The 27,974-nt window shown below is 43.0% G+C and overlaps 2 protein-coding genes across 5 annotated transcripts in view; one reads left to right on the forward strand and one right to left on the reverse strand.

The window, feature by feature from the left end:
* BID (BH3 interacting domain death agonist) overlaps positions 1-9,362 on the forward strand; it is a 45,547-nt gene extending 36,185 nt beyond the window's left edge. For both annotated transcript variants that reach the window (XM_026502781.4, XM_057318790.1), the window contains exons 4-6: positions 2,849-2,988; positions 5,250-5,462; positions 7,717-9,362. In XM_026502781.4, the coding sequence (XP_026358566.1) occupies positions 2,849-2,988; positions 5,250-5,462; positions 7,717-7,728 (365 nt within the window). In that variant the 3' untranslated portion in view covers positions 7,729-9,362. The remainder of the gene's footprint in view (positions 1-2,848; positions 2,989-5,249; positions 5,463-7,716) is intronic.
* Positions 9,363-10,301: 939 nt separating this feature from the next.
* Positions 10,302-27,974, reverse strand: part of BCL2L13 (BCL2 like 13) — an 89,090-nt gene continuing 71,417 nt past the window's right edge. For 2 of the 3 annotated variants that reach the window (XM_026502775.4, XM_026502778.4), the window contains one exon: positions 14,577-16,917. In XM_026502775.4, the coding sequence (XP_026358560.3) occupies positions 16,099-16,917 (819 nt within the window). In that variant the 3' untranslated portion in view covers positions 14,577-16,098. Of the gene's footprint in view, positions 16,918-27,974 lie in introns of all 3 variants that reach the window. The other variant, XM_026502774.4, reaches the window with a different exon arrangement.

The following is a 27,974-nucleotide window of genomic DNA, read 5'->3' on the forward strand; positions in this document are numbered from 1 at the left end:
TTGGGGCCAGTCCTCTCTTCTCGAGCTGGGCTCTGTTGTCTTCCCATTGTGCTCCCATGATATGTCCTCCCAGCATATCATGGTTTCCATGCTTCACCTCTCCTCATGCTCATCCCTGTGCTACCCGCTACAACTTCACTTTTTTCTCCTCTTTGCCCTTGGTGCAGCCTCCACAGATGGAGGCCATCCTGAGCTGGAGGCTGAGGGAGCAGGGCTGGGAAGCATGTTGAACATCAGCCTCTCCTAGATTCTGGGCCCATTGGAATTCATGAGGAGCATTTTCAAATGCACAGCCCTTGCACCTGACTCCAGCTGTCTGAGGCAGCATGTTCTAGGGTGGAAGACCCCCAGGTGTTTATGACGTATATGCCCTGGTTAGAATCACTGCCCTAAAAGCCTGAGGCGACTCTGAAGACCTGGACCCAGGCCTCCCGACCTAGCAGAGAGGAGTCAAATCCTCTTGCCACCCAGATATCTCCTGACATAGGAGATTGCCCTGCCCTCCGGTGGCCATGGGGGAGACCAACAGCTGAGCCCCCCTTTGGACCTCCAGCTCTATCTTAATTTGGGTGGATGGCAGGAGCTCCCCCACAAGCCAGGGTGTGCCAGTGACTTTCTGTGCTTTCGAATCCAGCCGCCGCATCTTCTGGGTGGCCCTAAACTTGAGTAAGAGCAACTGGTCCCCTCTGGGAAGGCTTAGGGAGGGGATGGGGGCCAGGAATGGCTTGGCTGTCGGAAGCTGCTGCAGGGGTAACTGCATCCAGAGGCCTCCCCCTGAGCTGTCTTTGCTCTTCTACACCGTTCTTTGCCCTTAGACTGCAAAGCCTGGCTTGACTCAAATAGCATTTGCAAAAGCGATTATGGGGCTGTACACTTAACCTCACCTCTGGTAGAAAACTGACCTGTATGGGGCGCCTGGGTGACTCAGTCGTTAAGTGTCTGCCTTCGGCTCAGGGCGTGATCCCAGCGTTCTGGGATCGAGCCCCATATCAGGCTCCTCTGCTGGGAGCCTGCTTCTTCCTCTCCCACTCCCCCTGCTTGTGTTCCCTCTCTCGCTGGCTGTCTCTCTGTCAAATAAATAAATAAAATCTTAAAAAAAAAAAAACAACTGACCTGTAGATTAAGTACCTAACAAGATTTGGAAGCAAAAGGCAGAATAGAGGCTCTGTTGACCAGTCTCATTGGTGAGTTCATTTGTTCAGTTGGATGCTGATTGAATTTGCCAGGACTCCTGAAGTTTGCTGGAACAAAGTGGAAAAGCTTAGAGAAACCAGTCAGGCAGTAAGTACAGCGGGAGCTATGGAGAGGGTGGGTACTCTGAGTCAGGAAAGACCTCACGGCTATGACTGCAGTTGAGAGGGCCTGTGGAAGAAGAGGTACATTTTGGCTCTTTGGAAACTGGGAAGAGGGCATGGCAACAGCGTAAGCAAACACTTGCAGGTGGAAAGACTGGGGCCTGTTAAAGGTACTGTGAATAGTTGGGTTTGGCTAGCGTGTTTGGAGGGGATAGTGCAAGTTAAGGTCCAAGGTGTTTGAGGCTTGGTTGCAGCTGAGCACTTCAGCAGGTGTGAGCCCGTGAAGGAGTAGAGAAGTGACATCCTATCCATACTCCATGGGTCATGCTCAAGACCACAGTGGGGCAGGTGAAACGCTGAGGGCACAGAATTTAAGGAGGCGCTCTCTCCGGGGTCACAGCACACCCCAGCCCTCTCAGAGCCTCTCTCCGGGGTCACAGCACACCCCAGCCCTCTCAGAGCCTCTCTGTCTCTTGCACCTCAACGCGTCGCTTGCCACAGCATATTGTGGAGAGTGGGGAAGGGCCTGGAGGGCAGTGAGAGGGGGCTGGAGCTCACCGTCATGATCCAGATGAGAGCTGACGGAGAACCCACACCCGGGTGGCGGCGCGGGGACGGTAGGACAGACAGGTGTGTCTGCCCTCTGAGATAGGATGTGACAGCTGCTTGAGGATGGCTGCAAGCATTGCGGAGACTGAGATTTCTGTCCTGGGTCAATAAGAATCCAGAGGGCGGTGCAAACACAGAAGAAATATAAGATTTAATGGGAGAAACAACAATAGCTGGCATCTCTGGAGTACTTACTGGGAGCGAGGCACAACAGGATCCGCTCACTGACTCATTCATTAATATGTGCGGTTGTTTACTGAGCCCCTCCCGTGTGCTGTTTTCAGTGCTGCGTATTTGACAGTAAACAAAACATTTAAAAATCAGAGCTCGTAAGAAGCTTACCTTCTGGCAAGGGAGTCAGACAAAGAACACAGACAGATACAGGGTGTAGTAGTGAGTGCTGAGGGAGGAAAAGAGAGGGCAGGTGGCAGGGCAAGCGGGGGTGTTGATCTCAGACAGAGAGAAGGAGCCATGCTCTCTGCCGGGCGTGCGGCTCTAACTTAGGCTGGTGGCAGAGCCTCTGCCCTAACAATTTCTGAGGCCGACACCTGTTACCTGAGGGGGTAGAGAACTGGCAGCCAGGAAGGTTGCCATCAGATTCAGGCCACAGCTGCCCTTGGTCACGGATGCCCTGGCATCACTGTCCTTTCCACAGACAAATATTGACTCTGTGTGCGGGGGGAGGCCTGCTTCTCAGTCTTCTGCTCACTTAGTCCCTTTCCTGGCCTGGCACTGCACCCCTGCTGCTCTGAACTGCACGTTCCGGGTCTCACACTGGAATAGAGCGTGTGTTCAGCAAGCCCACTGTGGTGAGCTGTGGAAATGGGCCAGCTCTCTTCCATAGCAGAATCCCATTTTTTTCTGGTATGCGGTGGAGTGGGAGGGGTCAGACAGGGCCATTGTCTGAATCAGCTGTGTCTCTGTGCCCCTGCCTCCACATTTAGATTCTCAGGGTCAAGAAGAAATCATCCAGGATATCGCCAGGCAGCTCGCCCAAATAGGGGACGATATGGATCACAGCATCCACCCAGGACTCATGAATAACCTGGCAATGCAGTTTATGAATGTGAACCTGTCGGAAGAAGTAAGTGAGAAAATCCACCACTGCCTTTTCTGGGTTAGTGAGGAAGTGTGAGAACTTTTTTCAGTGGTCAGGCCTTCTTAAATTTTAATTCCAGTGTGGTTAACATAGTCTTATATTAGTGTCAGGTGTACAGTATAGTGATTCAGTAGTTCTCTGTATTACCCAGTGCACATCAAGGTAAGTGTGGTCTTAATGTCCTTCACCTATTTCACCCACCTCCCCACCCACCTCCCCTCTTGTAACCATCTGTTTCTTCTCTGTAGTTAAAAGTCTGTTTTTTGGTTTGTCTCTTTTTTCCCCTTTGTTTGTTTGTTTTGCTTCTTAAATTCCACATATGAGCAAAATCATATGGTATTTATCTTTCTCTGACTGACGTAATTTCACTTAGCATAACACTCTACTCTGTAGCTCCATCCGTGTTGTTGCAAATGACAAGAATTCATTCTTTTTTATGGGTAATATTCCATTGTATTTATACCTAATCTTCTATATCCATTCATCAGCTGATGGACGCTTGGGCTGCTCCGTAGTTTGGCTACTGTAGGTAATGCTGCCATAAACATAAGGGTGCCGAACCAAACCAAACATGACGGCGCATGTATCCCTTCAGTTAGTGTTTTTGCGTTCTTTGGGTAAATATCCAGCAGTGTAATTACTGGGTCACAGGGTAGTTCTATTTTTAATTTTTTGAGGAACCTCCATACTGTTTTCTAGAGTGGCTGCACCAGTTTGCATTCCCACCAACAGTGCACAAAGGTTCCTTTTTCTCCACATCCTCACCAACATCTGTTGTTCCCTGTGTTGCTGATTTTAGCCATTCTGACAGGTGTGAGGTGACATCTCATTGTGGTTTTGATTTGTATTTCCCTGATGATGAGTGATGATGAGCATCTTTTCATCTGTATGTCTTCTTTGGAGAAATGTCTGTTCACGTCTTCTGCCCATTTTTTAGTTGGATTGTTTTTTAGGGTTGTATAAGTTCTTTATATACTAATCCTTTATTGCATATCTCATTTGCAAATACCTTTTCCCATTCGGTAGGTTGTCTTTTAGTTTTCAGTTGTTAATTAAACCATGAGGTCTGTCCTCTATCTCCTCTCAGACAGACCAGTGTCCAGTGAGGTGACTGGATTCACGACTGCCTACAAAAGAATTGGAAATAGAATCATAGCATGGTTAGTTGTCTTTCAGAAGAATTAACTTACTTGACATTTAAGAAACTTGAACCTTAAGTCAGAGTTGAGATTTTGGATACAAAAGCCTCTAAACAGATTAATAAAAATGTATATGACTCTTCCATAAATAACTTATTCTTTCTTCAGTTTCAGAGAGTTGAATAAAAATATAAGTAGAGAATGTCTAGTCACAAGAAAAATGACATTTTATTTAGCCTGCTACTCTTAACTTCGTGGTTATAATCAATACACAGATACTGACAGAGCTTCTAACCCTTGCCGGGCACCACAAGGTACTCTATCCCTCCTGAAGAAATGTAGTGGGAGAGGGAACCGCCCCCAGGCTGTCAAGTCTATGTCTACAGGAGTTCAGGGGAGAGAAGGGTTCCACCCTTTGACCACCAGCCGAAAATGCAGGCGCTCCTCACTACATAGAAATGTACTCATCCCCCACGCTTGAGTCGGCCAGGTCCGCCCTACCTGAGAGCAGGTCTGTCTCCACTCCACGCGTCTCTCCCTGTCTGGAGCTCTCCGGCAGCTGTCATAGACGTGGTGATGTTCTGCCTCAGGACCTCTCCCACAGTGTTAACCGAACTTTGCATCGGAGTTGATGAGCTTGAAGGTCCTTTCAGATCTAATAGTCTGTGGGCACCTCTCCCACGTAGGCTAGGCGAGAATGTCACATTTAGGCCCCTTCATCGCCTTCCCTGGAGCTAGGTCTGCACCCCTGAGATAGGTCTGAGACATCTTGGGTATTAACTGATTCTTGACTTTAAGTGCTTTAGAGGCAGGAAGGACTGAGGTTCTTTGGCTGCATTATCGAAAGTGAACACACGTGCTCAATAAAAGTGTACTTGGTGAATGAGTGTCTAGCTGTAGGGAGTGAGCTCAGTCTCCCCTCTCCATTGTCTCCCAAAATTAAATCATTTCTCATTCTCTCCTCCAACCTCTTCAGCTGTTTAATAAGTTCCTCCCTGTGAAATGAAAGCATGCTTCTTTCTACGTAACACTGGAGGACTGTTTTCCTCTCGGAGGGCAGAATATTCGCTAACTGGGTTCCGTGTGACCCTGTTTTCACCCATGCAGGACAGAAGGAAGTCCCTCGCCGCTGCGCTGGAGCAGGTCATGCAGACTTACCCTATGGACATGGAGGAGGAGAAGACCATGCTGATATTGGCCATGCTCTTGGCCAAAAAGGTGGCTGATCACACACCATCCTTGCTCCGTGATGTCTTTCGCACAACAGTGAACTTTATTAACCAGAATTTGTTCACCTACGTGAGGAACTTAGTCAGAAATGTAAGAACCGCTGATGTCAGCTCCTTGGTGCTCACTAAGTCCTCTGGGTCTCTGCCTGGCCCCTCTCAGGTCTGGAAACCCGGCAGAACTGCCTGCTGCAGGGCTTCTTTCTTCCTTTCTCCCCATGCTTCTGGTGGCCGAACCACGAAGGCCCTTCTTGCTCAGGTAGAAAGGCTTGGTTTTTCTTCTGTGAGGAAGCTGTGTTGTAGAAGGCGGTGACGAGCACCGCATGCCCTTTGGGCTCCATCAGCACCCTCTACCACCAGAGCCTACTTCATGCTATACTGTTGCAGAACCGGAGTAGGAAGGTGTGGGTAGGTGTGTGGAGCATGAAAGAAAGTGGCAGGACTAAACCCAGCCGAGCTGCTTTCATCTGCTCTCACCCTTGCCCATCACAAACATTAATTATAATTTACATTTTTTTTAAAGATTTTATTTATTTGGGAGAGAGAGAGCACAGGTTGGGAGGGAGGGGCAGAGGGAGAAGCAGGCTTCTCACTGAGCAGGGAGCCTGATGCAGGGCTGGATCCCAAGACCCTGGGATCATGACCTGAGCCGAAGGCAGACGCTTAACTGACTGAACCACCAGGCGCCCCATAATTTACATTTAAAAACATACCAAAAAAGGATGTTGGGGAAAGAGGCCAAAATAGTCAAAAGGGGGGAAAACTATAAAATCTTCCCCATAAAACCTGTCCAAGACATTAAAATAACAGTTCTTCATGCTGCTGCCCAAGAAGGGCCAGACAGTCCTTAAAGTCTGTTGCTTCACTTTAACTAGAAGTTAAGTAGATGTATCTTATCTATAAATTTGAAAATATTAGTGAATGTTTGGGATTTTATGTGACAGAGGCATCACCCAGGCATCTAACCCTGTTAATATTTATTGATAAGTCTCAACACCTTTTTTCTCTGTCTGACATGTTCATTTATGCCAGCATTTTTTTTTTACTTTTTTTGAGAGCTTGTGCAAGCACGCGTGCTCTCACACACACGGAAGTTGGGTGGAGGGGCGGAGGGAGAGGGAGAATCTTTTTTTTTTTAAATATTTTATTTATTTATTTGACGGAGAGAGAGACAGCCAGCGAGAGAGGGAACACAAGCAGGGGGAGTGGGAGGGGAAGAAGCAGGCTCATAGCGGAGGAGCCTGATGTGGGGCTCGATCCCAGAACGCCGGGATCACGACCCGAGCCGAAGGCAGATGCTTAATGACTGAGCCACCCAGGCACCCCTAGGGGGAGGAGAATCTTAAGCAGGCTCCATGCCCAGTGTGGAGCCTGATGCAGGGCTCAATCTCACAACCCTGAGATTATGACCTGAGCTGAAATCAAGAGTTGGACACTTAACAGGCTGAGCCACCCAGGCACCCCTATGCAGCATTTTAAAACAGGAGACTGAATATATATCTTGAATCAAGTGTATTAAACCAAGCTGAATTGCTGGAAGAAAATAAGCCTGAGAAAGTTCCTGGACAGCTTTCACCAACAACCATTTAAAGGGGAATAAGTGGGCAAGATGTCATTAGCAATCTGTATCAACAGCTTACCAAATATTGAATGGGTGAGGGACATCCGGGGGGCTCGGTCAGTTAAGTGTCTGCCTTCGGCTCAGGTCATGATCTTGGGGTCCTACGATCAAGCCCCGTGTCAGGCTCTCTGCTCCGTGGGGAGTCTGCTTCTCCCTCTGCCCCTCCCCCAACTCGTTCTCTCTGTCTCAGATAAATAAAATCTTTAAAAAAAAATACTGAGGGAATGAAATAGAATCTTCATTCCTCCGACCCACTAAGGTGCTTCTTGGCACCATAAGTGACTCAATCGATGTGAAGATCCAGATTGCATGGGGCGCCTGGGTGGCGCAGTTGTTAAGCGTCTGCCTTTGGCTCGGGGTGTGATCCCGGCGTTATGGGATCGAGTCCCACATTGGGCTCCTCCGCTGGGAGCCTGCTTCTTCCTCTCCCACTCCCCCTGCTTGTGTTCCCTCTCTCGCTGGCTGTCTCTCTGTCAAATAAATAAATAAAATCTTAAAAAAAAAAAAAAGATCCAGATTGCAGCACCTGGAGCACCTGTGTTTTTGCAGTTGCTCCCATGTAGCAAGGAGGAGGACGCAGGGATGTAAGGACAGCAGGACTCCAGAGAATGTGTTTTTGCACAAACCCCAGCTTCACTTCTGTTGTGGCACCAGAGTCCTTGCGAACTGAATCCTGGTTTGTGAAGTAGACTGGTTAATTCTGGCTATTTTTCCTTTCTTGCTGTAGGAGATGGACTGAGCGGACCCCTCTGGCAAAGCACGGCTGGTTAAAACTTGACGTGGTGACGACAGTACAGCTGCCTGCGCGGAGATGGAGCCGTGGCCATAGAAACACAGTGCTTAGAAAAGATAGGCATGAGATAATAGCTATTTATTTCTATTTTAAAGATTATGTTTTAAGCGGGTGATCCATTTAGAATCTTTACATTAACATACTTGAATGAAAATGCCAACCTGCACATATTTGAGTGAGTTTCATTCCATCCTCTAAGGCCACTGCACATTGTGCCTTTCTTATTTCAGTTGTACTGGTCTTCACTTGAAAATTAAATTTAAGAACAGATTGTAAGGCAGAAGGAAAAAAAAAAAACAATGGTTTTTTTTTGTTTTAAAAACCTCAGCTTTACTGTTTAAAATATTAAAGTGCAACCTTGGGGCATGGTCTTAACAGCAGGCAAGATTGTGTTTGAGGAGAGCAAGGACCAGAGACGGATGCACATACCCTCACAAATGAAAAATTCCTCTCAAAATAGGGAACATCATAATACTAAGAAGTAACAGTCTTCCCATTTAAAAACCAAACAGTACAAGAGGACTAAAGTTCTCTACTCAGTAAGCAATGGGAAAATTAGTCCTCAAAACATGGGATTTTTTTTTTTAACTTGATTTCCTTTTATTGACTCAGGAAGGACCCATTAAAAGGTGTGGAGGTGATTTAAGGGCCCAAGACAACCAGTTTCCAAAGTCAGGTAACTCAGTGCATTTTTCCTCTTTCCAAGAAGTCAAAGCTTTGATAAAAATGTTAGACTGACGGAGTACCAGAGGCTACTGCATACGTCCTGTGGGGAAATAGCTTAATAATCTTACGTATTCATTTCTCCCGTATGCCTCAGCTGATCTTGCCCTAGAAGCTACATCAAAGAAAACAGGCTTCTAAGCATATAAAAGATGAAAGACCAGTTAGATTTTTAAAAATTCAACAGTTGAGGTGGTTCCCTTTCTTAGGGACACAGTCAGAATGCAAGTAATACCAAAATAAGTCACTTGGGAAGTGCCAAAATAAACCAGGAGAGCTTACATTTAGAAACAGTGCAACACTGGTCTGTTGTTTCCAGCAATCAGCATTTCCTAGGATTCTCTTTAAAAGTATGATGGTGGATGCTGGGTTCATATCACACACATTACTGTTCCACTTACCAGTAACACTGCTGTTACTATGAATGTGACACTTTGGGGAAGCATACAAACAGGAGTAATTAGGTGCTAAGAAATAGTGTCTTGTTACCAAAAACACTTTTCTGTTCCTTGAGAGTTTAATCAGAAAGGAAAAATGAGGGGCACCTGGGTGCCTCAGTGGGTTAAGCGTCCGCCTTCAGCTCAGGTCATGATCTCAGGTCCTGGGATCAAGTCCCGCATTGGGCTCCCTGCTCAGCAGGGCGGGGGGTGTCTGCTTCTCACTCTCACTCTCCCTCTGCTCTCTCTCAAATAAATAAAATCTTTTAAAAAAAGAAAATGACATTGTTCAGCATTAAATACATACCGCACTAGGGCTGGGTTGCAACCTGATTATCTGCAGTATGTTACAAATACTAAAAGCTGTGCAGTATGAAGGCCACCGTTTGGAAATAAATCTTCCAGTAAAGCTGTTAAGAATATTTTGGGGTGAACTTTTTTTTTTTTTTGAAGGATTCATAGTACAGTGGAAACAAATCGAATCACACACACATACATACATACTCATCCACACGTGTACCAGAGTGTTCAATTAGATTCTCACGGCGGGCGGGGGGGGGGGGGGCGGTACTTTCTTCCAAAAGGAACAATTTAAATACAAATAGTCTAGTGGAGGAGAAACGGGCTCTAAAACAGCGAACAATCCCAGACTCTTATGACACTTACAACTTCTCACAGCACCTTCACCTGCCATTGTTTTGCTTAAATTTTAACAGTAGGCCACTATTTTAATGCCGCTTATATACACGTTTTGGTGTACTTTTTTTCAGGCCAAGTTAGAGTTTCTCAGCGATAAAGCAAAATTATCACCTCTTGTCCCCAAGCTGGCATTATAAAGAGTCTGCTGTATCGGAAACAAGTGTTCCAGTCTTGGGCACATCCCAGCCACAACGGCTCAGGCATAGCCTGGAACGGAATATAATCCTCATGGATATAACAACATTTTTAATTCAGAGAATGTGTTTCATCCTGTTAAATTATTTGAATTCAGTGATGGAAATCCCTTGGTTAAAGAGAAACCGCTTTCTTCTCCAGGGGCTACTTGGCAAAGTCAGATGGACTATGTGGTCTGTTCAGAAGGTCACATCATTCCTGCTCTCACCACGCAGGATCCAGCACGAACTGTGGGCTGGGGGCTGCCTTAGAGGGTCACAGCGCCAGAGCCTGCTTTTACTTTCCAACAGTTTCACTGCTGACTGGGAATCTGAATGGGGAGTGTCCTTTGGATGTTATGATCATGTTTTCAGAACCTGAGGGCAAAGCAAGTGTGTACTTATGAAGACAATATTATCTGAAATAATGATTCCTCCGAAGTCAAGGGCATAGGGTTACCATATGAATAGAAGAGGAGTCCATCCGTTGTCTTCACATCTCACTTTATTTCAACTTCCAATGTGTTCTCCCCAACACACGGCTTCTAACCGAAAGCACAATTCATAGATTTGAATTTTGTTCCCTTTCCCTGATGAAGAGTAGACTGGCCAAAAGGCAGATTAACAGAAGGGGAAAGGAGGAGCTAGAATAACCCACATAAATAAACTGAGCAGATCAGAGCTGTTAGTGAGGAGAGCTAATGGAACTTCACACAGAAAAAGGAAATACATGCACTTAAGTGAAACGCTCATATTAATTACCAAAATTACCATTTATTTCCAGTAATTTTGAGGAGATGAGAGCATTAGAACCAATAACAAATTTAACTCAGTCAAGGAACGAGATAGGAAGAGGCACTTTTAATGTGAAGGAAAAGAGAAATGGAAGACTAGGTAAGATAGCAGGAAAAACACGGGTGTAGGAAAAAAATTCGATCTTTTCCTTTGGTGCTGGCCAAGGACCAATGTATGTAATACGGTTGTCTTGCTAGAAATCAGGAACCAAGTTATTCCAGACTCTGTAATAGGGAAGATTGTACTTCAACTTCCTTTTACTCCTGGAGCAAACAGTAAAATGTCAACTTTTGTTCATTATAATACACCGATTAACCAATTTCTCCTAGTGGTGCAAAAAACACTCACTGAGCAAGATTACTATAAAATGTCCCCTAAGAAGGTGAGAAGGGGGGCAAGGACCACCTTAAGCCAGCTGGTACTTTTTAACTTATTACAAGGCCTTGCAAATATCCCTGAGAACATTTCCAACCTGAGCTTACGACTGGAGCAGCTGCCTGGCGAGAGCTATTGCACTGTAAACATAAACATGTAGAGAACCCTATTGGTTTTAATTCGCAGGAACATGGCAAGCCAGGCAGAGGCTAAATAGTCTTGTGTAAATAAAGGGAAGACAGGATGTATTAATATTTTAGTTACATGACCGTTTCTAGTTTCTACTCTATGGAGCTATATAAATGAGGTAACTAAGAAATAGTGGCTGAATTTTAAGAAATGGGTGTTCTACAGCCAAGGCTACTATTAATTTTACATTCCCCAGTGTGCTGTGGAATAGAACAGAAGACTTTTGACTGGAAGGTCACCTAGTGTTGGCTTCTGAGCAAGATGGACCTGTGGTGGTGCCTGGCCAGCCCTTCGGAGTTGGTGACCTCCTGGGTGTTGGGAGGCCAAGCAACGCCTAGAGGTATCCCCCACTTCACAACTCATGGCACAGGCGGGGAAAAGGAAAATAAGGAACAGACTAGGGGAGAGAGAGTGTCAAAGTGCTGCCTTCAGATCATTTGAAGATTCCTGTGTCAGACTGCTTTACCCTCGTTTACAAGCAGAAAGACACACTATCTGACAGAGTAACTGAAAAAGCTAATAAAAAATCTGTACCAGCAGTAACTACTAATTCTCTACCCATAAGGCATCTAAGAGGAAAACATCTGGTATAATCAGAAGTTGGGAATAACTCTGGACATAGCCTTCGAACATGCTCAGTACTTAGGACCAGACCATATGGAACCACTGTACAATCAAGAAAGATCTCCCTTCAGTCCGGTCAGCGTGGCCGCCCTAGTGCAGTGTATGAATGGCACCATCATTTGTAGGGAGCCTTCCAATCCTGTTTGGCAGGGTCACAAAAATGGTAAAAACTGAGAAAAGCACTAGACTTGGAGTCAGAAAATTTCACACCTTTGCCTCTCCTGTGCTCCCTTTGAAATGTCATTAAACGCTGAGGTTTCCTCACTCTGTAAACTGGGGATAAGGAATAGGAATTACAACTGTGAAGATGGACTAGGGTATGTGAGGGCGCTCCAGAACAATCTCCGGCAAGCTGAATGTTCAACTACCATTTGTTAAAATGACCCACGCTTTTTAAGGAAAAGGATACTCTAATATGGAAAAAATATGCACCCTAAACCCAAACCGTCTGACAGTTGAACCTCCTAAGTGATGAATGGTGTAACAGGGGGAGGTTATCACTAATGGCAGATCTCATTCCTCCAGAGAAGAAACCTTCCGGTACTGTGTTGCTGAGGCTTTAAATGAGATAGGGTAGTGCCCCCTTATCCTCGCCGGTGAATGCCTGAAACTGCGGATCGTACTGAGCCCTATATATGATTTTTCCTATACGTACATCCCTGTGGTAAAGTCTAATTTATAAATTAGGCACAGTAGAGATTAAAACAATAAAACGGAGCAATTATAGTAATATACTGTAATGAGTTATGTGAATGTGCTCTCCCTCTCAGAATATCTTACTGTACTGATACTCATCCTTGTCACGATCTAAGACGCGAAGGTGCCTGTGCGCTGAGATGACGGGAGGGGGAATACGCAGGCGCTGCGGCAACGCATTAGGCTACTACTGACCTGAGGATCCATCAGAAAGAGGACCATCTGCTTCTGGACCGCGGCGGACCACAGGTCACTGAGCCACAGGAAATGAAGCTGCAGACAAGGGGACTACTGTCATGCTTGTGAGGAAGTTGGTTCAGAGGCCAGAAACTATTTCTATAAAGTAAATGTTTCTATAAAGTTTCTATAAAGAAACTGTTTCTATAAAGTCGACAGGCTCTCTATGAAACATGATCACCACCTCAAGTTCTTTGAAAGATAAATTTGTATAAAAAGACCTCAGAAATTAAAAGAAAGGACAAAATCTTACCTAGAATACCTTTTATTTCTATAAAGCATCTCTTAAAATAATTTCAAAATTCTGTGGGTATGACACCTGTCCACGTCATGCCTTTAGGGAAAAAAGGCAAGGAACAGGCATTACTTTTATATTATTATTAGAATTAGCACAAAGGCTGCGGACATTAATTTCCACAAGAAATTAATGGTAGCTGTGGTTCAAAAAACCCCGTCTCTGGGCTCACTGTTTATCCCCCAGGACAAACCCAGGGCGCAGCTGCATTTGATAGAAGAGATGGTACAGAAACGCAGGTGAGGGGAGGTATCCAGGGTGCCTTCGTGTGGTCAGTGTGTGAACCAGATGGCCAACACTTGCTTTTCGGTTTCTAGCAAGCTTTCTAGAGGACAGTGATGACCACAAGAGTCCCCCTAAGGCACACTGTAGATACTGATTTCTTTGGGTCCAGAATTATTATTTTCACACAGAGAGGATAAAATAGCATTCTTTAATTCTGGTATTTTTCTCAAGAAATCTTCACTGGCTTTTTGCCAAGTTTTAAGAAATCATTACATTCAATAAAGCAAGTAAAGAAGAATTCTAGAGGACTTAACAAACTTTCCTGAATAGTTCAAAGAATGAGGAATGATAAATGGTGACATTTTTAATTCCACATTTGAGCTCCATAAGCAAGTTGGATTTATTCTGAATCTGCCTTTTACCTTAGATTCAAATGCAATATAAGTTAGGAGGGGGAGAAGAAACGGCCTACGACCAGCCCCACCAAAAAAGAGGGAGCTGGGAGGTTGAGAAATAATTTTTTTTCATACCAAAAAGTAGGAGCTGCTGTGGAGAAGCAGTCCTTATTAGGGTATTCCCTTCCACTGCCAGAGGCAAAGGGTAAGGAAGTGAAGAAGGAATGGGACACTGACATGTCCTATTACTCAGGAACTAACAAGGATTCACTGTCCCGAAAGCCAGTGGAAAAGAATATCAACCATTACCCAGGAAGATACAATGGGCCGGATCACTGTGGGTTAATGTTCAACAGATGGGAAGATAAACCGGCACCAGGCAGCATCCTATCACACCTCCGAGGATCCTTTTCGGGAGAACACAGACCCAAGTATCCTAAGCCACAGATCGCCTTCTAGGAGCTCCAAAATAAACCTGGCTTCTATCAGTACTTAAATGCGTCTTAGCCAATGGGTTTGAGGATCCAGAGTTTAAAAATGTGAACACTGGAAGGGAAATATTATAAAAGAGGAAAAAAAAAATCAAGAGAACTCACCAGTTTGCTCTTACCCTACGCAAACACAAAAGTAGCAATTAGAATACAGAGTAACCCGATGTCAGAGCCAACTGTCAGAGTCCAAGGAGGAAAACAATCTTTACTACATTAATCCCATTCCCCCCAACCTCTAGCTATCCTAATCAAAGTGCACCAAAACCCTTAAAAACATCACTCCCTAAGACACTAAAACTCAGAACATAAAGACACACTGCATGATAAAGCTGAACAAACACTTCAGACCTTTCCTCGACCAACTTTTAAATAGTATTGCTTTAGGGAGATTTCATTTTAAAAAATAAATTTAAAAAAGAAAGCACATTTAAAACATCAAGTTTTGGTGATCAGGATAGTAAAGTAATTTTATTACAAATTTCAGGATCTAAAAAGTAATTTGTTACATTTACTAGGGTAAATCTGAGATGACCTGTATCAAGCATGTGTGTCCTGCACAGTGACACTGGTCCCCCTGCGTGGAAGACACAGGCCCAGCCCCCTTTAAGGATGGGGTCAGCCAGATGAAAGAAAGTTATGCTGATTCTCAACTAGCACATACTGGATAGAGTCGTTTTGGTTTAACACTCTGGCATTTGGACTGTGAAGAGTTCAGCGAAGAAGTCTTATTCTTGAACTCTGAAAGCAAGCTAGAATCGCAAGGGTAGCCTCAAGAAATTCAAGCTTCTCTTTTCCTACTTTTTATTTCAATGGTATTTAGGGAGACTTTCTGTATTTAAATTTAATAAGAGTTATGATTCAATTGATCTGTAAGCCCAAGTATGAAAATCCTTATCACATGGCAAGAGACTGCAGAGAAGCTGGTTGACCAGTAAGAAGCCTGAGGCCAGATAAAGGGAAAACACACAGCCCAGATTATACAAAGCCACCATCCAGCAACAGAGATGCTGCCAGCAAATAATCGTAAGCTCAGCAGGGTGGCCACAAGGGCCAGAAGAGACCTCAGTAGGCCATCTGAGTCATCCTCCTGCTTGTAAGTGAGACAAATATTGCTCTTTAGCCAGTTACTTGCCCTTGCGTTCACAGGCAGGGAACCCTAGGTCTCTTTTATATTTATTTTTTTCTAAGATGACTAAAGGCAACATCTTTGCAAGGTGGGGCTGTAGGAAGCATCAGGGACTTACTGGGCACAGAGCAAGCACTCTCCCGTGGCCTTATAAAGAACCTGGGGGTGAAGAGGAGCAGTGAAGTACCTGAGAGGCAGCCGAGACACAGGGGAGAGCACCCTCACACGACAGGACTAAGAAGGGGGAAGAAAAGAAGAGCCACAAAGGAATGGCTGCAAAACACAGCATGTTCAGCAGGAAAGATGAACTTCCAAGGGCAGGAACAAATCGTAGCTGAGGAGCACACGGCTAAGCCCTCCTGACTGGGAATTTCTATGCCAGCTCTTCCCTTTCCCTCTAGAGCTGTGGCTCTCCACGGGAACAATTCTGCTCCCACCCGCCCCAGGACTTCTGGCAATGTCACACCTGGGAGAAGGGTGCTACCGTACTGAGTGGGCAGAGGCCAGGGCTGCTGCTAAACCCCCTACAGTGCACAGGACGGCCTCTCCTGCAGCAGAGACTTAGTCATGGTGCTCGTAATGCCAAGGGGAGTGCTTGACGCGGAAGATTCCAAATTCAGCAGGAGTCAAGGCCCTGGAAACTTACAATCAGACAAACGTGAATGCCCTCTACCTGAAGCCCTACTATGTGGATCAATTTACTGCCTTGTTGAGCAGAGCCCCCATTATCCCAGAGTGTTCCACAAATGTCCAAATCAGCTGTTGCCGGTTCAAATTCAGTCAGTACTGCTAAAACCTTACATCTTTTTTGTCTTCTTTCTCTTCTGAAAAATCTGCTATTTCTTTCTCAGAGCCAGTGCTACCCCAACTGCCACTGCCAGGATGGCAATGGCGGCGGCCCCTCCGAACAGCAGTATAGACTTGCCCTCCGACAGTGGCATGGCCTTGTCTTCTCCAGCAGGGGAGGGGCCTTCTCGAAGACCCTCTCTCCTCACATGCATCTCCTCTTCACTCAGCAATGTTGCTGTGGGTTCCAGTGCAGGGATCACCTCCTCTTCCAGTTCAACAGATTCAACTGTTGCTGCTTTTGACTTCATCAAGTTCTCTTCCTCATCAAGTTCCACGAACAAAGACGTAGCAGGACTGACTTTCTCCACTGTCATTCCTTCTGTGTCGGGTTCCCTCATCTCCAGCAAGGAAGTGGCAGTGATATGCGGAAGCAAGGGAGCTGGTGCTTCGGGCAGCGCCTCCCGCAGCTCCTTGGATGGCAAGACGGCAGGAGCCACGGCAGCCTCTTCCACGCCTTCAGGAATTTCTTCTTTCTCCACATGCACAATGTCAGAATTCGAAGAGTTGTTCTCACTTTTCTCTCCAGCCCCATTGCTATCTAAGCTTTTGACTTCTTCAGGATCCATTGCAATCTGCTGCCAGGACTCAGGACCCAGGGACACCGGGAGGCTTTCTGTGTGCCAACTCTGGCTGGCTGACAGTGAAACAGGTAAGCTCTCTGACTGCCAAGAAGTGGTCACAGTAGGAGACTCTGGAGGACTGACTTGCCCAGAGTTGTCACTGGGCAGGATATAAATGTCATTGCTATCTTCTGCAACGATGCCAGGGTATTCCTCCTCCTCTGATTCAAGGTTAAAGACAGTGCCCTAGAAAAGAAGGAGGAAAGTCAATACAAAGAATGGTAAATACATTTAAAATAAATATAAATCTGGGACACCTGGGTGGATCAGTTGGTTAAGCATCTGCCTTTGGCTTAGGTCATGATCCCAGGGTCCTGTGATCGAGCCCCGCATCAGGTTCCCTGCTCAGTGGGGAGCCTGCTTCTCCCTCTCCCTCTGCCTCTTGCTCCCCTGCTTGTGCTCGCTCTGTCTCTCTCTGACTGATAAATTTAAAAATATATATATAAATATATATAATATATAAATACATATATAAATATATAAATATGTATATCTGGGGGTGCCTAAGTAGGCTAGGCATCCGACTCTTGGTTTCAGCTCAGGTCGTGACCTCAGGGTGGTGGGACCAAGCCCTGTGTTGGGCTCCACGCTCAGCACAGAATCTGCTTGAGATTCTATCCCTCTCCCTCTGCCCCTCCTGCTTGTGGGTGCTCTAAAATAAACATTAAAAAAAATAAAAAAATATAAATCTGGAAAAAAATTCCTTCCTAAACTGAAGTTCTAGGAATAAATATATTATGTAAGCCTATGTAGTTTCTGGATTAAAGCATTTACCTGTAGACCACTGCAGAGGAAGAATTTTAACAATATGGTCCTCTGACCACTTACTTGAAGCTAAAAGACTAAAATTTGATTTTTATATTTAACTCAATGTATATATATTTGATGCAATAATTAATGCAAAACGGCAGAGAAAACAAAGGCAAGAACCTTGCCGTCAAGGAATTTATCACTTAGTAGGGCAATGCTATCCTACAGTCCAAGTGCTAGTAAGAGTTCAGATGGGGAGATGCTGACTCCTTTTGGTGAAGGCTGCAGCAGGCAGGGAGATGAGAGCTTCCTGGAGAAAGCAGCGTTTTAGGTATCTGAAAGATGGGTCAGGAGCCATGGTGAAAGCCATGTACAAGACACACCACCAGCAAAAGCTCAGAAATATAAAACAGGGGAACAGTAAGTAACCCAGTTTAAGTAGTGCGCAGTGAACAAGAAGAACAGAAAGTTCAGGGGTGCCTGGGTGGCACAGCGGTTAAGCGTCTGCCTTCGGCTCAGGGCGTGATCCCGGTGTTATGGGATCGAGCCCCACATCAGGCTCCTCCGCTATGAGCCTGCTTCTTCCTCTCCCACTCCCCCTGCTTGTGTTCCCTCTCTCGCTGACTGTCTCTCTCTCTGTCAAATAAATAAACAGAATCTTTAAAAAAAAAAAAAAAAAGAACAGAAAGTTCACTTGGGAAAGAGACCCTGGAAAACCTGAGAGAGAGCTAAGAAATACAGACTTGACTCAATAGGAAGTGGAGTCAACGGAGTCTTCCAGCTCCACAATGACAGTCACAGCTCCACTTTAAAGTTACGTGAGAGCAGTGAGCAGAGGGAAGCCAGAAATGCAGGACTCGTCCTCCTCTCTTTAGGAAGACTCTACACCAAAGTAATAAAGATAAATAATGCCAGTCTTTGTTTTCACATTTAACAGTTTAACAGGAGCAAGCATGTGCTTATTGCCTATTAAGTACCATGTTAGGCACCAGCATTATAAGGAAGAATGAGATGAGACTCCATTTTTGTTGTTAAAAAATTCACTGTCTGGATGTTCTTAAAAAATTCACTATCAGGACTGACATATGAATAACTAATTTCAATAGGATACAGAAAGCTTTAAGTATATGTACAGGATGGTAGGGGAACCCAGAGGTTACAACGTGATCAGGAAGGCAGGAAGAGGGGTGCCTGGCTGGCTCAGCCGGTAGAGCACGCAACTCTTGATCTTGAGGTCATGAGTTCAAGCCCCATGCTGGGTGTGGAGCCTACTTTAAAAAAATAAATATTTTTTAAAAGAGGCAGGAAGAGAACCAATGGAGTGTACTGTTCATAAAGACCTAATGAAAACTTTACAAAATGTCTGGATGACACTCAGACATGCTACAGAGAGTCTGAGTAGGATTATGTAAAGCCAATTAATTCCTATTTTATTTTGTGATTATAGCTGCTATTCATATGTAGTAGAATAATTTTATTCTTCAATCGAGACCAAAAACTCTCTGTATACATTAAGATTCGGATATAAATCCATAGTCCCTCTATCAGCCCCACATAAAAGGAAACCAGAAAAACAACTAAATAATATGATCGTGTCAACACTCTAACTGCCCCACATTCCACCTCAACCCTTGCTTCAATCTCTTGAAGAGTCCTGGAGGTCATCAGGGACAGTCCATGAATGAATATAAGCAGAGAGACAAAACAGTATAGTAACTAAAAATACAGTATTTGTAGGAAAAAAGAAATGGTTTGAACCCCAGCTCCACAATAAATCTGATGCTTTGCTTAACCATTTAAACCTCAATTTCTTCATAAATGGAAGATGACTGGCAAGGTTGCTACAAAAATTAGATATGGTATTTATAGTGCTTAGCATAGTACTTTGTACCTAGTAAGCAATCGATAAATTGTGCTGTGTTTTCATTATTATTGTTTTTGTTGCCATTGTTTTCTCACTATTGTTTTTGGTGACGTGGTGGTGGAACAAAGAGCTACTCTAAAGTACCACCGAGACTAAACAAAAATGTTTTTAAAGATTTTACTTATTTGAGAGCGAGACAGATAGCGACAGAGAGCACAGGTGGGGGAGGGAGAGGGAGAAGCAGGCTTCCTGCTGGGCAGGGAGCCCAACGTGGGGCTCGATCCCAGGAGCCTGGGATCAGGACCTGAGCCGAAGGCAGATACTTAACTGATGGAGCCATCCAGGGACCCCTAGACTAAAAATTTTTTAAATGGAAAGCAATTTGAAACAATACCCTTCCCTTGGGTAGAAAAGGTAATTAACAAACTTTTTCCTCCTTCCTCATCACTTCTAAATAGAGGTATCACAAAAGTAAAATCTCTCTTTACAATAGTACACATCAAACCAGTATGTGGGCTATTTCTATGGGCTAGAGTCTATACAATTTTATAACGATCATGATTTTGTAAAAAAGAAAAAACTATTTCAATTTTTTTTTAAGAATGGACATATAAATTGGGGTCTGCTACCTCCTAGGAACTTGAGATTAGTGAATATTCAATGATCTCAACATGAGCTGTGAAATAATTTGACTCAGATGAAGAGAATCTCCTGAATTTCTTTCTCTAAAACAAAGGGCAGGGCATATGGATATACCATTTGAAATTGGTATTCTTTTAAAAAATCTTTTATTCTTTTTTTAGTATTGATATTTACATTCATAAAATTTACATAACCTAACATTCACCATTTTTAGGTGTGCAATTCAGTGGTTTTTAGTATATTCACAATGTGTGCAAACATTACCACTCTTTAATTCCTGAACATTTCCATCACTCACAGAACAAGCTTCTGGCCATCACTCCCAATTCCCCCCCCCTTCCCCTGGGAAGTTCATATAAATGGAATCATACAATATGTGGCCCTTCGTGTCTAGGCTCTTTCACTGCACATGTTTTCAAGGATGGTCTATGTTGTAGTGTGTATCGGCACTTTCTTTCTTTCTATGGCTTTGCAGTATTTCATTGTATTTTGTTTATTAATTCTTCAGTTGGTTGACATTTGGGTTGTATCCACCTCGTGAATATCCATGTACAAGTTTTTGTTTGACCATCTATTTTCAATTCTTTTGAGGATATAGCTAGAAGGGAAATTGCTGGGTCATATAATTCTATGTTTAATTTATTGAAGAACTGCCAAACTATTTCCCAAAGCAACTGTACTGTTTTATATCCCTCCCAGCAATGTAGAAGGGTTCCAATTTCTCCACATCCTAACACCTGTTACTGTCTGTTTTATTTTTCTATTAGAACCATCCTACGGGGATGTGAAGTGATACCTCATTTTGGTCTTGATTTGCATTTCACTGATGACTGACCAATGATACTGAACATCTTTTCATGTGCTTATTAGCCATTTATCTTCTTTGGAACAATGTCTATTTAAATCTTTTGCCCATTTAAAAATTGTTGTCGTCAGGGTGCCTGGGTGGCTCAGCTAAGTGTCTGACTCTTGGTTTCAGCTCAGGTCATGATCTCGGGGTTGTGGGATGGGGCCCCGAGCTCGGTGCACAGTCCGCTTGAGGTTCTTCCCCACTCCCTTTCCCTCCCCCTCTGCTCCTCCTGCTGTTCTCTCTCTAAAATAAATAAATAAAATCTTAAAAAAAATAATAAATTCTGGGTTCTGGGACTTGATCAATAATGCATGACAATATAATCCCTTCACAACCAAACACAGCACATAAAGACTGTACACCCATCAACAGCTGAAGTCATTAATTACAGACAGCCAGAAGATAACGTCCTACTGAGGAGTACGAACTACAAATACCACTGCTCCATCGTTTCTCCATCTTATCCCATCGTAAGCTTTTATTTTAGCTAGCATCTACCTCATCATCACCCTCTCCCTCTATTTCATCACGAAGTACTAACTACATCTCCAAAATATTTACTCTTACTCTATCTTAATATAGCAAAATATATTTTTCTCCTCCTCTCAACATTTTCTGCTACTACTATAAAATAAACAATCATTATCTTTCACCAAAATTAATGCCAAAGACTCCTGTCTCCTTGATGTTACAATCCAATTTGGAGACCAGAAAAATATTTCACCAGTCAGCTAAGCCAAAAACCTGGGAGTCATACTGGATTTCTCCTATTCTTGAAAGTAGTTTGCTTCTTATTGCTGGGAACTGTGCTATTTAAATGCTAGTAATAAAACACTAAAATCTCTGCCCCCTAAAGAGTAATATAGTTTAATTATATAGCTTAAAAATATATATAGTTTAAAACCTAGTGAAGGAGGAGTGCCTAGTTGGCATGGTCGGTGGAGCATGTGACCCTTGACATGGTGGTTTTAAGTTCAAACCCCACATTGGGTGCAGAGATTACTTAAAAATAAAAACTTTTAGGGGCACCTGGGTGGCTCAGTCGTTAAGCGTCTGCCTTCGGCTCAGGGTGATCCCAGGGTCCTGGGATCAAGCCCTGCATCGGGCTCCTCCGCTGGGAGCCTGCTTCTTCCTCTCCCACTCCCCCTGCTTGTGTTCCCTCTCTCGCTGGCTGTCTCTCTCTCTGTCAAATAAATAAAATCTCTAAAAAAATAAAATCTTTTAAAAAATTAAAATAAAAAAAATCTGGTGAGGAGACAAACACGGCTTATTCTAGGAGCATGAAGAAGAGAAATTTATTTGGGGATTCATGGAAAGCTTCTTAGAAGAGAGAACAACAAGGGCATCTGGCTGGCTCCATCAGTGGAGTGTGCACCTCGTGATCTCAGGGTTGTGAGTTCGAGCCCCATACTGGGTGTAGAGATCACTTAAAAATAAAATGAAGAAGAAGAAGGAGAAGGAGAAGAAGGAGAAGAAGAAGAAGAAGGGAGAACAACAGAGCTGGATCTTAAAGAATAATAACTAAAAGACAAAAGAGATGAGAAAGATGCTCCATGGAGCAGAAAAGCAGAAACAAAAACATGGCACTGAGAAATGCTCTTCAGTATTCCAAAGCATTAAGATGAGGAGTAAAAAAAGATGAAGGTTGGGCGCCTGGCTGGCTCAGGTGAAAGAGCAAGAGACTTGATATTGGGGTCATGAGTTTGAGCCCCATGTTGGATATAGAGATTACTAGAAAAAATTAAATAAATTTCCTATGAAGTTGTACTTACCTACCTCTTTGCCAGAACACAATTCTAATTAGTCATGCAAATCCTCTAACACTTGTTACAAAGGGATTTCTCTTTGCCACATAATTTATATATGCAAAGGTTTATCTGCTTATTAAATCATCTCTTCAAGGAGCTCCATTGTGAAAACCAGAAATAAAGGTTCATATAAGGATAATTTTACAAGGAGGGAAAAAGATAGTAAAGTAGTAATAGTATAAAGTAGCATGAAGTTGGGGAGCGGGGTGGGGGAATGGGATAGACTGGTGATGGGTAGTAAGGAGGGCACGTATTGCATGGAGCACTGGGTGTTATACGCAAATAATGAATCATGGAACTTTACATCAAAAACCAGGGATGTACTGTATGGTGACTAACATAATATAATAATAAATTATTATTTTAAAAAAGTAGCATGAAGTTCATAATTGTCCTTTATTGACTTTTGTACACTTGTTTTATTTATTTGCTTTCTCAAAGTCTCCAAATGAGAAACTAAATAATGGCTCAGCAGCTTTCAATCCTCTACCCTCAAGCTCTGCAAAGTAGTTTAAAAAAAGGGTAACAAGGCCTTACGGAAGCTTAAATGTTAATTCATGGAGAGCAAGCTACCAATGTCTTTCTGGATATAAAATAAGTAATATGTCTCTATCTCATAGAAGGGGAATATTTTCCCCGCACTCTTGCTAAGTTTGACAAAGATCTTGGTTTTACTGAAAAATGAATTCAACTTCCCCTACCCCCCAGCACGGCAACTCTTAGACACCATCACTAACTCAGAACAGAAGAGATGAACCTAAGGCAGCCTCTGGCATCAGATGAAGGCTCCGTCTGAATCCCACAAAACAGAGTAAGTAGCGCTACATTTGAAATCTATTTCTAATTCTCTGTCTCCTTCAGTTAAAAAGCAAGAGGGCCGAGTTATACAATATTTAGAATAATATATTATTTCTTCTTGGGCATATTAAATGTTTTCCCAGGAAACCAAATATAATTTTTTTAAAGGTTGCAGTATAGGGAGGAGGTAAGGCCAATCTTTCCTTTCTTGTTTTTTAATTTTTTTATTTAAATTCAATTTAATTAACATATAGTGTATTATTTGTTTCAGAGGCAAAATTTAGTGATTTATTAGTTGCATATAACATTCAGTGCTCATTCCATCAAGTGCCCTCCTTAATGCCCATCACTGAGTTACCCCCTCACCCACCTCCCCTCCAGCAGCCCTGTTTTCTATGGTTAAGAGTCTCTTATGGTTTGTCTCCTTCTCCGATTTGCATCTTACTTTATTTTTCCTTCCCTTCCCCAACGTTCATCTGTTTTGTTTCTTAAATTCTACATATGAGTGAAATCATGTGATATTTGTCTTTTTCTGACTGACTGACTTTGCTTAGCAAAATACTCTCTAGTTCCACCCACACAATTGCAAATGGCAAGATTTCACTCTTTTTGATGGCTGAGTAATATTCCATTGCGTGCGTGTGGACACACACACACACACACAAACACACACACCTTCTTTATCCATTCATCTGTTGATGGACATCTGGGCTCTTTCCATATTTTGGCTATTGTGGACATTGCTGCTATAAACATTGGGATGCATGTGCCCCTTCGAATCACTGTTTGTATCCTTTGGATAAATACCTAGTAGTGCAATTGCTGGGTTGTCTCTCCTTTCTATTCCTAGAGCCATTAGCCCGAATTTGTGTTAATCACAAATTAGGTGCCCCATATAAGAGGGAAGACTTATCTTTGCAAGGTTGCTCATTGTTCCCTACAAACACTGTACTAAATCCCCGAGCTCTGTCTTCTTACTCATGCAGATAATGGTGTTACATTCTGAGGAGCAGAAAATATTTCACAAATATAATGAAAGATGTGAGACTTTTCCTTTAAAACTGCATTCATACAAAGCATACATACCATTTTAGGGGAAATTTCACACTCCCTGAAACTTATCCATGGTTTCCAGCTAAAGACTCCTCATCTGGCTCCATCTGGGTCTGGCTTAAATTCTAACCTCTCTGGACTGAATCCAATCCCCCTCTCTTATCTCTCCTGAACTCATAGCTCTGAGTCTAGGCTACACAAAATACCATAATTATACATTTTGTACCATACTTCTCACTAATTTTTTCACAAGTATTAGTCCTTCCCCAACCTCAAGGGAAGAAAACATGCTTTAAACCGTCTCTGCTATCCCCCTTGTAATGCCTAACATAAGCCAAGTAAACAGTGATGGTCAGCAAATGCTAACAGGAAAACTGGTCCCATCTTTGGATACAAAAGAAGTGCCGAACACTAACTATTTTGATTTTTTATTTCTACGTATATGGATCTCAGTGTCTGTTGTCCAAGGTCACATACTGCTGTCCAAGGTCACATACTGCTGATGCTGAAGAGAATTCAAACTCCCCTCTTCTGACTCAAGTCACTATGTTCTAGCTATGCAGAATGCCCTCCTCAGTTCTGCCCTTCCGAATCCTTCTCATTACCTTTAAACTCTCAAATGATTTATCTATTCTCTTTGCTTATAAAATATATAGTAAATTGTGTGTATCTCTCTTATATCCCTACTAAGTTCCCAGAGATTAAAGATATATTTTTAGGGGCGCCTGGGTGGCTCAGTCGTTGAGCGTCTGCCTTCCGCTCGGGCGTGATCCCAGCGTTCCGGGATCGAGCCCCACATCAGGCTCCTCTGCTGGGAGCCTGCTTCTTCCTCTCCCACTCCCCCTGCTTGTGCTCCCTCTCTCGCTGGCTGTCTCTCTGTCAAATGAATAAATAAAAAAATAAAAAATAAAGATATGTTTTTAAACATCTTCATTGTACTGTTTTTTCCTCAGCCCCATGCCAAGTGCCTTACAGAATCCCACACATATTATATTAATAGAATCATATATAATATATATTATATTAATACATTAATATTAACTTTGGGGGAACTTAGACAAGCTGATTCAGCTCATGAATCTGGGGTCTTTTCCACTGAGGAAACAGCTGTCATTTCTCTTTGAGCATGATTCCTGCCTTGGAATCACAAAGATGGAACATAACGTGTCATAACCTGCTGTTCTAGACCTGCAAGCCTCTCTGAAGAGGAAACACATCTGTTAGCCAACTTGGTCTACTAAACACAGAGAAGAAAGACACACAGTGGAGGTCTGAGCAGGCCCAAGCAAGTTCAGGACTGCTTTTTTCATAACCAAAACTCAGTTTCAGATATATCACAAATGGCTCAAACGCAAAAGATTGGAACATAACAGATAAAGTCTTGCTATTCTGAGGCATGGCCACTCCAAATCACCTACGCTGGATCCCACAGCTCACCCAACTAACGCCTTGCTGCCTTCCCAACATAAGTCTCACGCTTCTTCAGGATTTGACTACACTTCTTTCAAGAAGCATTTCCTGATTGACCTCTACAACCACCACTTCCTTTCTTGGTATTCTACACTACCCACTAAAAAATTTGTACTTCACCATGGCTTTCTTGATATTTATTTTAAACAATTAAACAATTGGCTTCTTTGGGACAGACCAGTGATGGGTAGTAAGGAGGGCACGTATTGCATGGTGCACTGGGTGTTATACGCAACTAATGAATCATCGAACTTTACGCCAAAAACCAGGGATGTACTGTATGGTGACTAACATAATATAATAAAAAAATAGTATTAAAAAAAAAACAATTGGCTTCTTTATGTTTATAGCTGTGTTTAACTAGTAAACATATAATCAGCAATCTAATAAAGTTTAAGAATTTTAAAATTAAAATCTGTTTCGAGGGGTCTATAATCTAGTTAGGAAGGTTAGGTAACACAGCGGCCCTCAAACTCTGCTGCCTAATTGGAAACACCTGTGAAAGTTTTAAGACTTCCTGTGTTAAAGTTACAACCCATAACAATCAAATTAGACTCTTTGAAGGTGGGACCCAGCTATTACATCTTGCTAAACAAAAATGGGTATAATGGCTGTAATCAACATCCTCCCTAAAGCCCAAACACACTTTAGCACAAAGAAAAGGCAGAGGTAAAATGATTACGACTACTGAGTGACGATAAGCACATTCTGAGTTTGCTGATTCTTGAGGAACCACCAATAACAGAATGACAGCAGGCAACACAAATGACACTCGCTACCCAGGGAATCATTTCTACAACCTTTTTGGAAGAGTATACCTGAAGGTCCAAGAGTAAGGAAGACTCAGTCACCAAAGCCGGATCAACAGTTAAACTCAATTTTCCTGGGAAGTTGTACTTACCTACCTCTTTGCCAGAACACAATTCTAATTAGTCATGCAAATCCCCTAACACTTGTTACAAAGAGATTTCTCTTTGCCACGTCATTCATAGACCCAAGAGTTTATCTGCTTATTAAATCATCTCTTCAAGGAGCTTCATTGTAAAAACAGAAATAAAGCTCATATAAATAATTGTACAAGGAGGGAAAAAAGGTAGTGAAGAAGAGTAGTGACAGTAAATGGCAGCACAAGGTAAATAATTGTCCCTTACTGACTTGACTTTAGTACACTTGTTTCATTTATTTGCTTTCTCAAAATCTCTGAATGAGAAACTAAATATGGCTCAGCAACTTTATAATCCACTATCTTCAAAATTTGCAAAGTAGCTAAAAAAGAAGGGTAATGAGGCACTGCTTAAGATTACATTTTTTCCCTTCATTATTGAAACTCAACAATTAAAAACTGGGTTCTTTTTGTTAAGTGAGAGGAAGAAGCTGGAAAAGAGTGTTAACAGAATTATGCCACTGAATGAACCAATCATAGTCTACGACCCCCAAGAAGCAAGAAAGACTATCCTATTTTCTCAAAGAAACTGCATTTCAGAGTTATGCAAGAGTCAAAGAATGTCAGTTACTCCAGTACGTGTAACTTAAAACAGTGTGTTCTTGTTAGCCTTCCATGAACATTGCCAAATTTTCATCTAAAAAACTCAAAAAGTGCTCCTAGACACCCTCACCTCCCAACTGAGTCATTAAGAGGTAAGGAATGTAACTTCTCACGTTGTTTATTCTTAGTCTTAGAATCACATCTGCTCTCACTCTGTTCACACTCTGCTAATTTTGTAATCTGTTTCCATGCCGCTTCAAGAGACATACAGTACAGCTGGATTCACAGTGCGGCCTTACAATCACAGAGCTCTTCAAACAGAAGGGTTATCCAAGGGTCAGAGCAGTCTCAGTGCTCACTGATAAGAATTCTCAACAAGTTATTTATCTGCACTTCTATAAAAGGAAACTCTCACAGCAAGAACTGATTAAAAAAGCAAAAACAAAAACAAAAAACCCATAAAACAGAAGGTAAAAATTTTAATCCTTAGAAACGAGACCTTTGCTGCTTTTTCTTTAGGGC

Source organism: Ursus arctos, unplaced genomic scaffold (genome assembly GCF_023065955.2).
Source record: "Ursus arctos isolate Adak ecotype North America unplaced genomic scaffold, UrsArc2.0 scaffold_26, whole genome shotgun sequence".
In the NCBI taxonomy this organism is placed as follows: Eukaryota; Metazoa; Chordata; class Mammalia; order Carnivora; family Ursidae; genus Ursus; species Ursus arctos.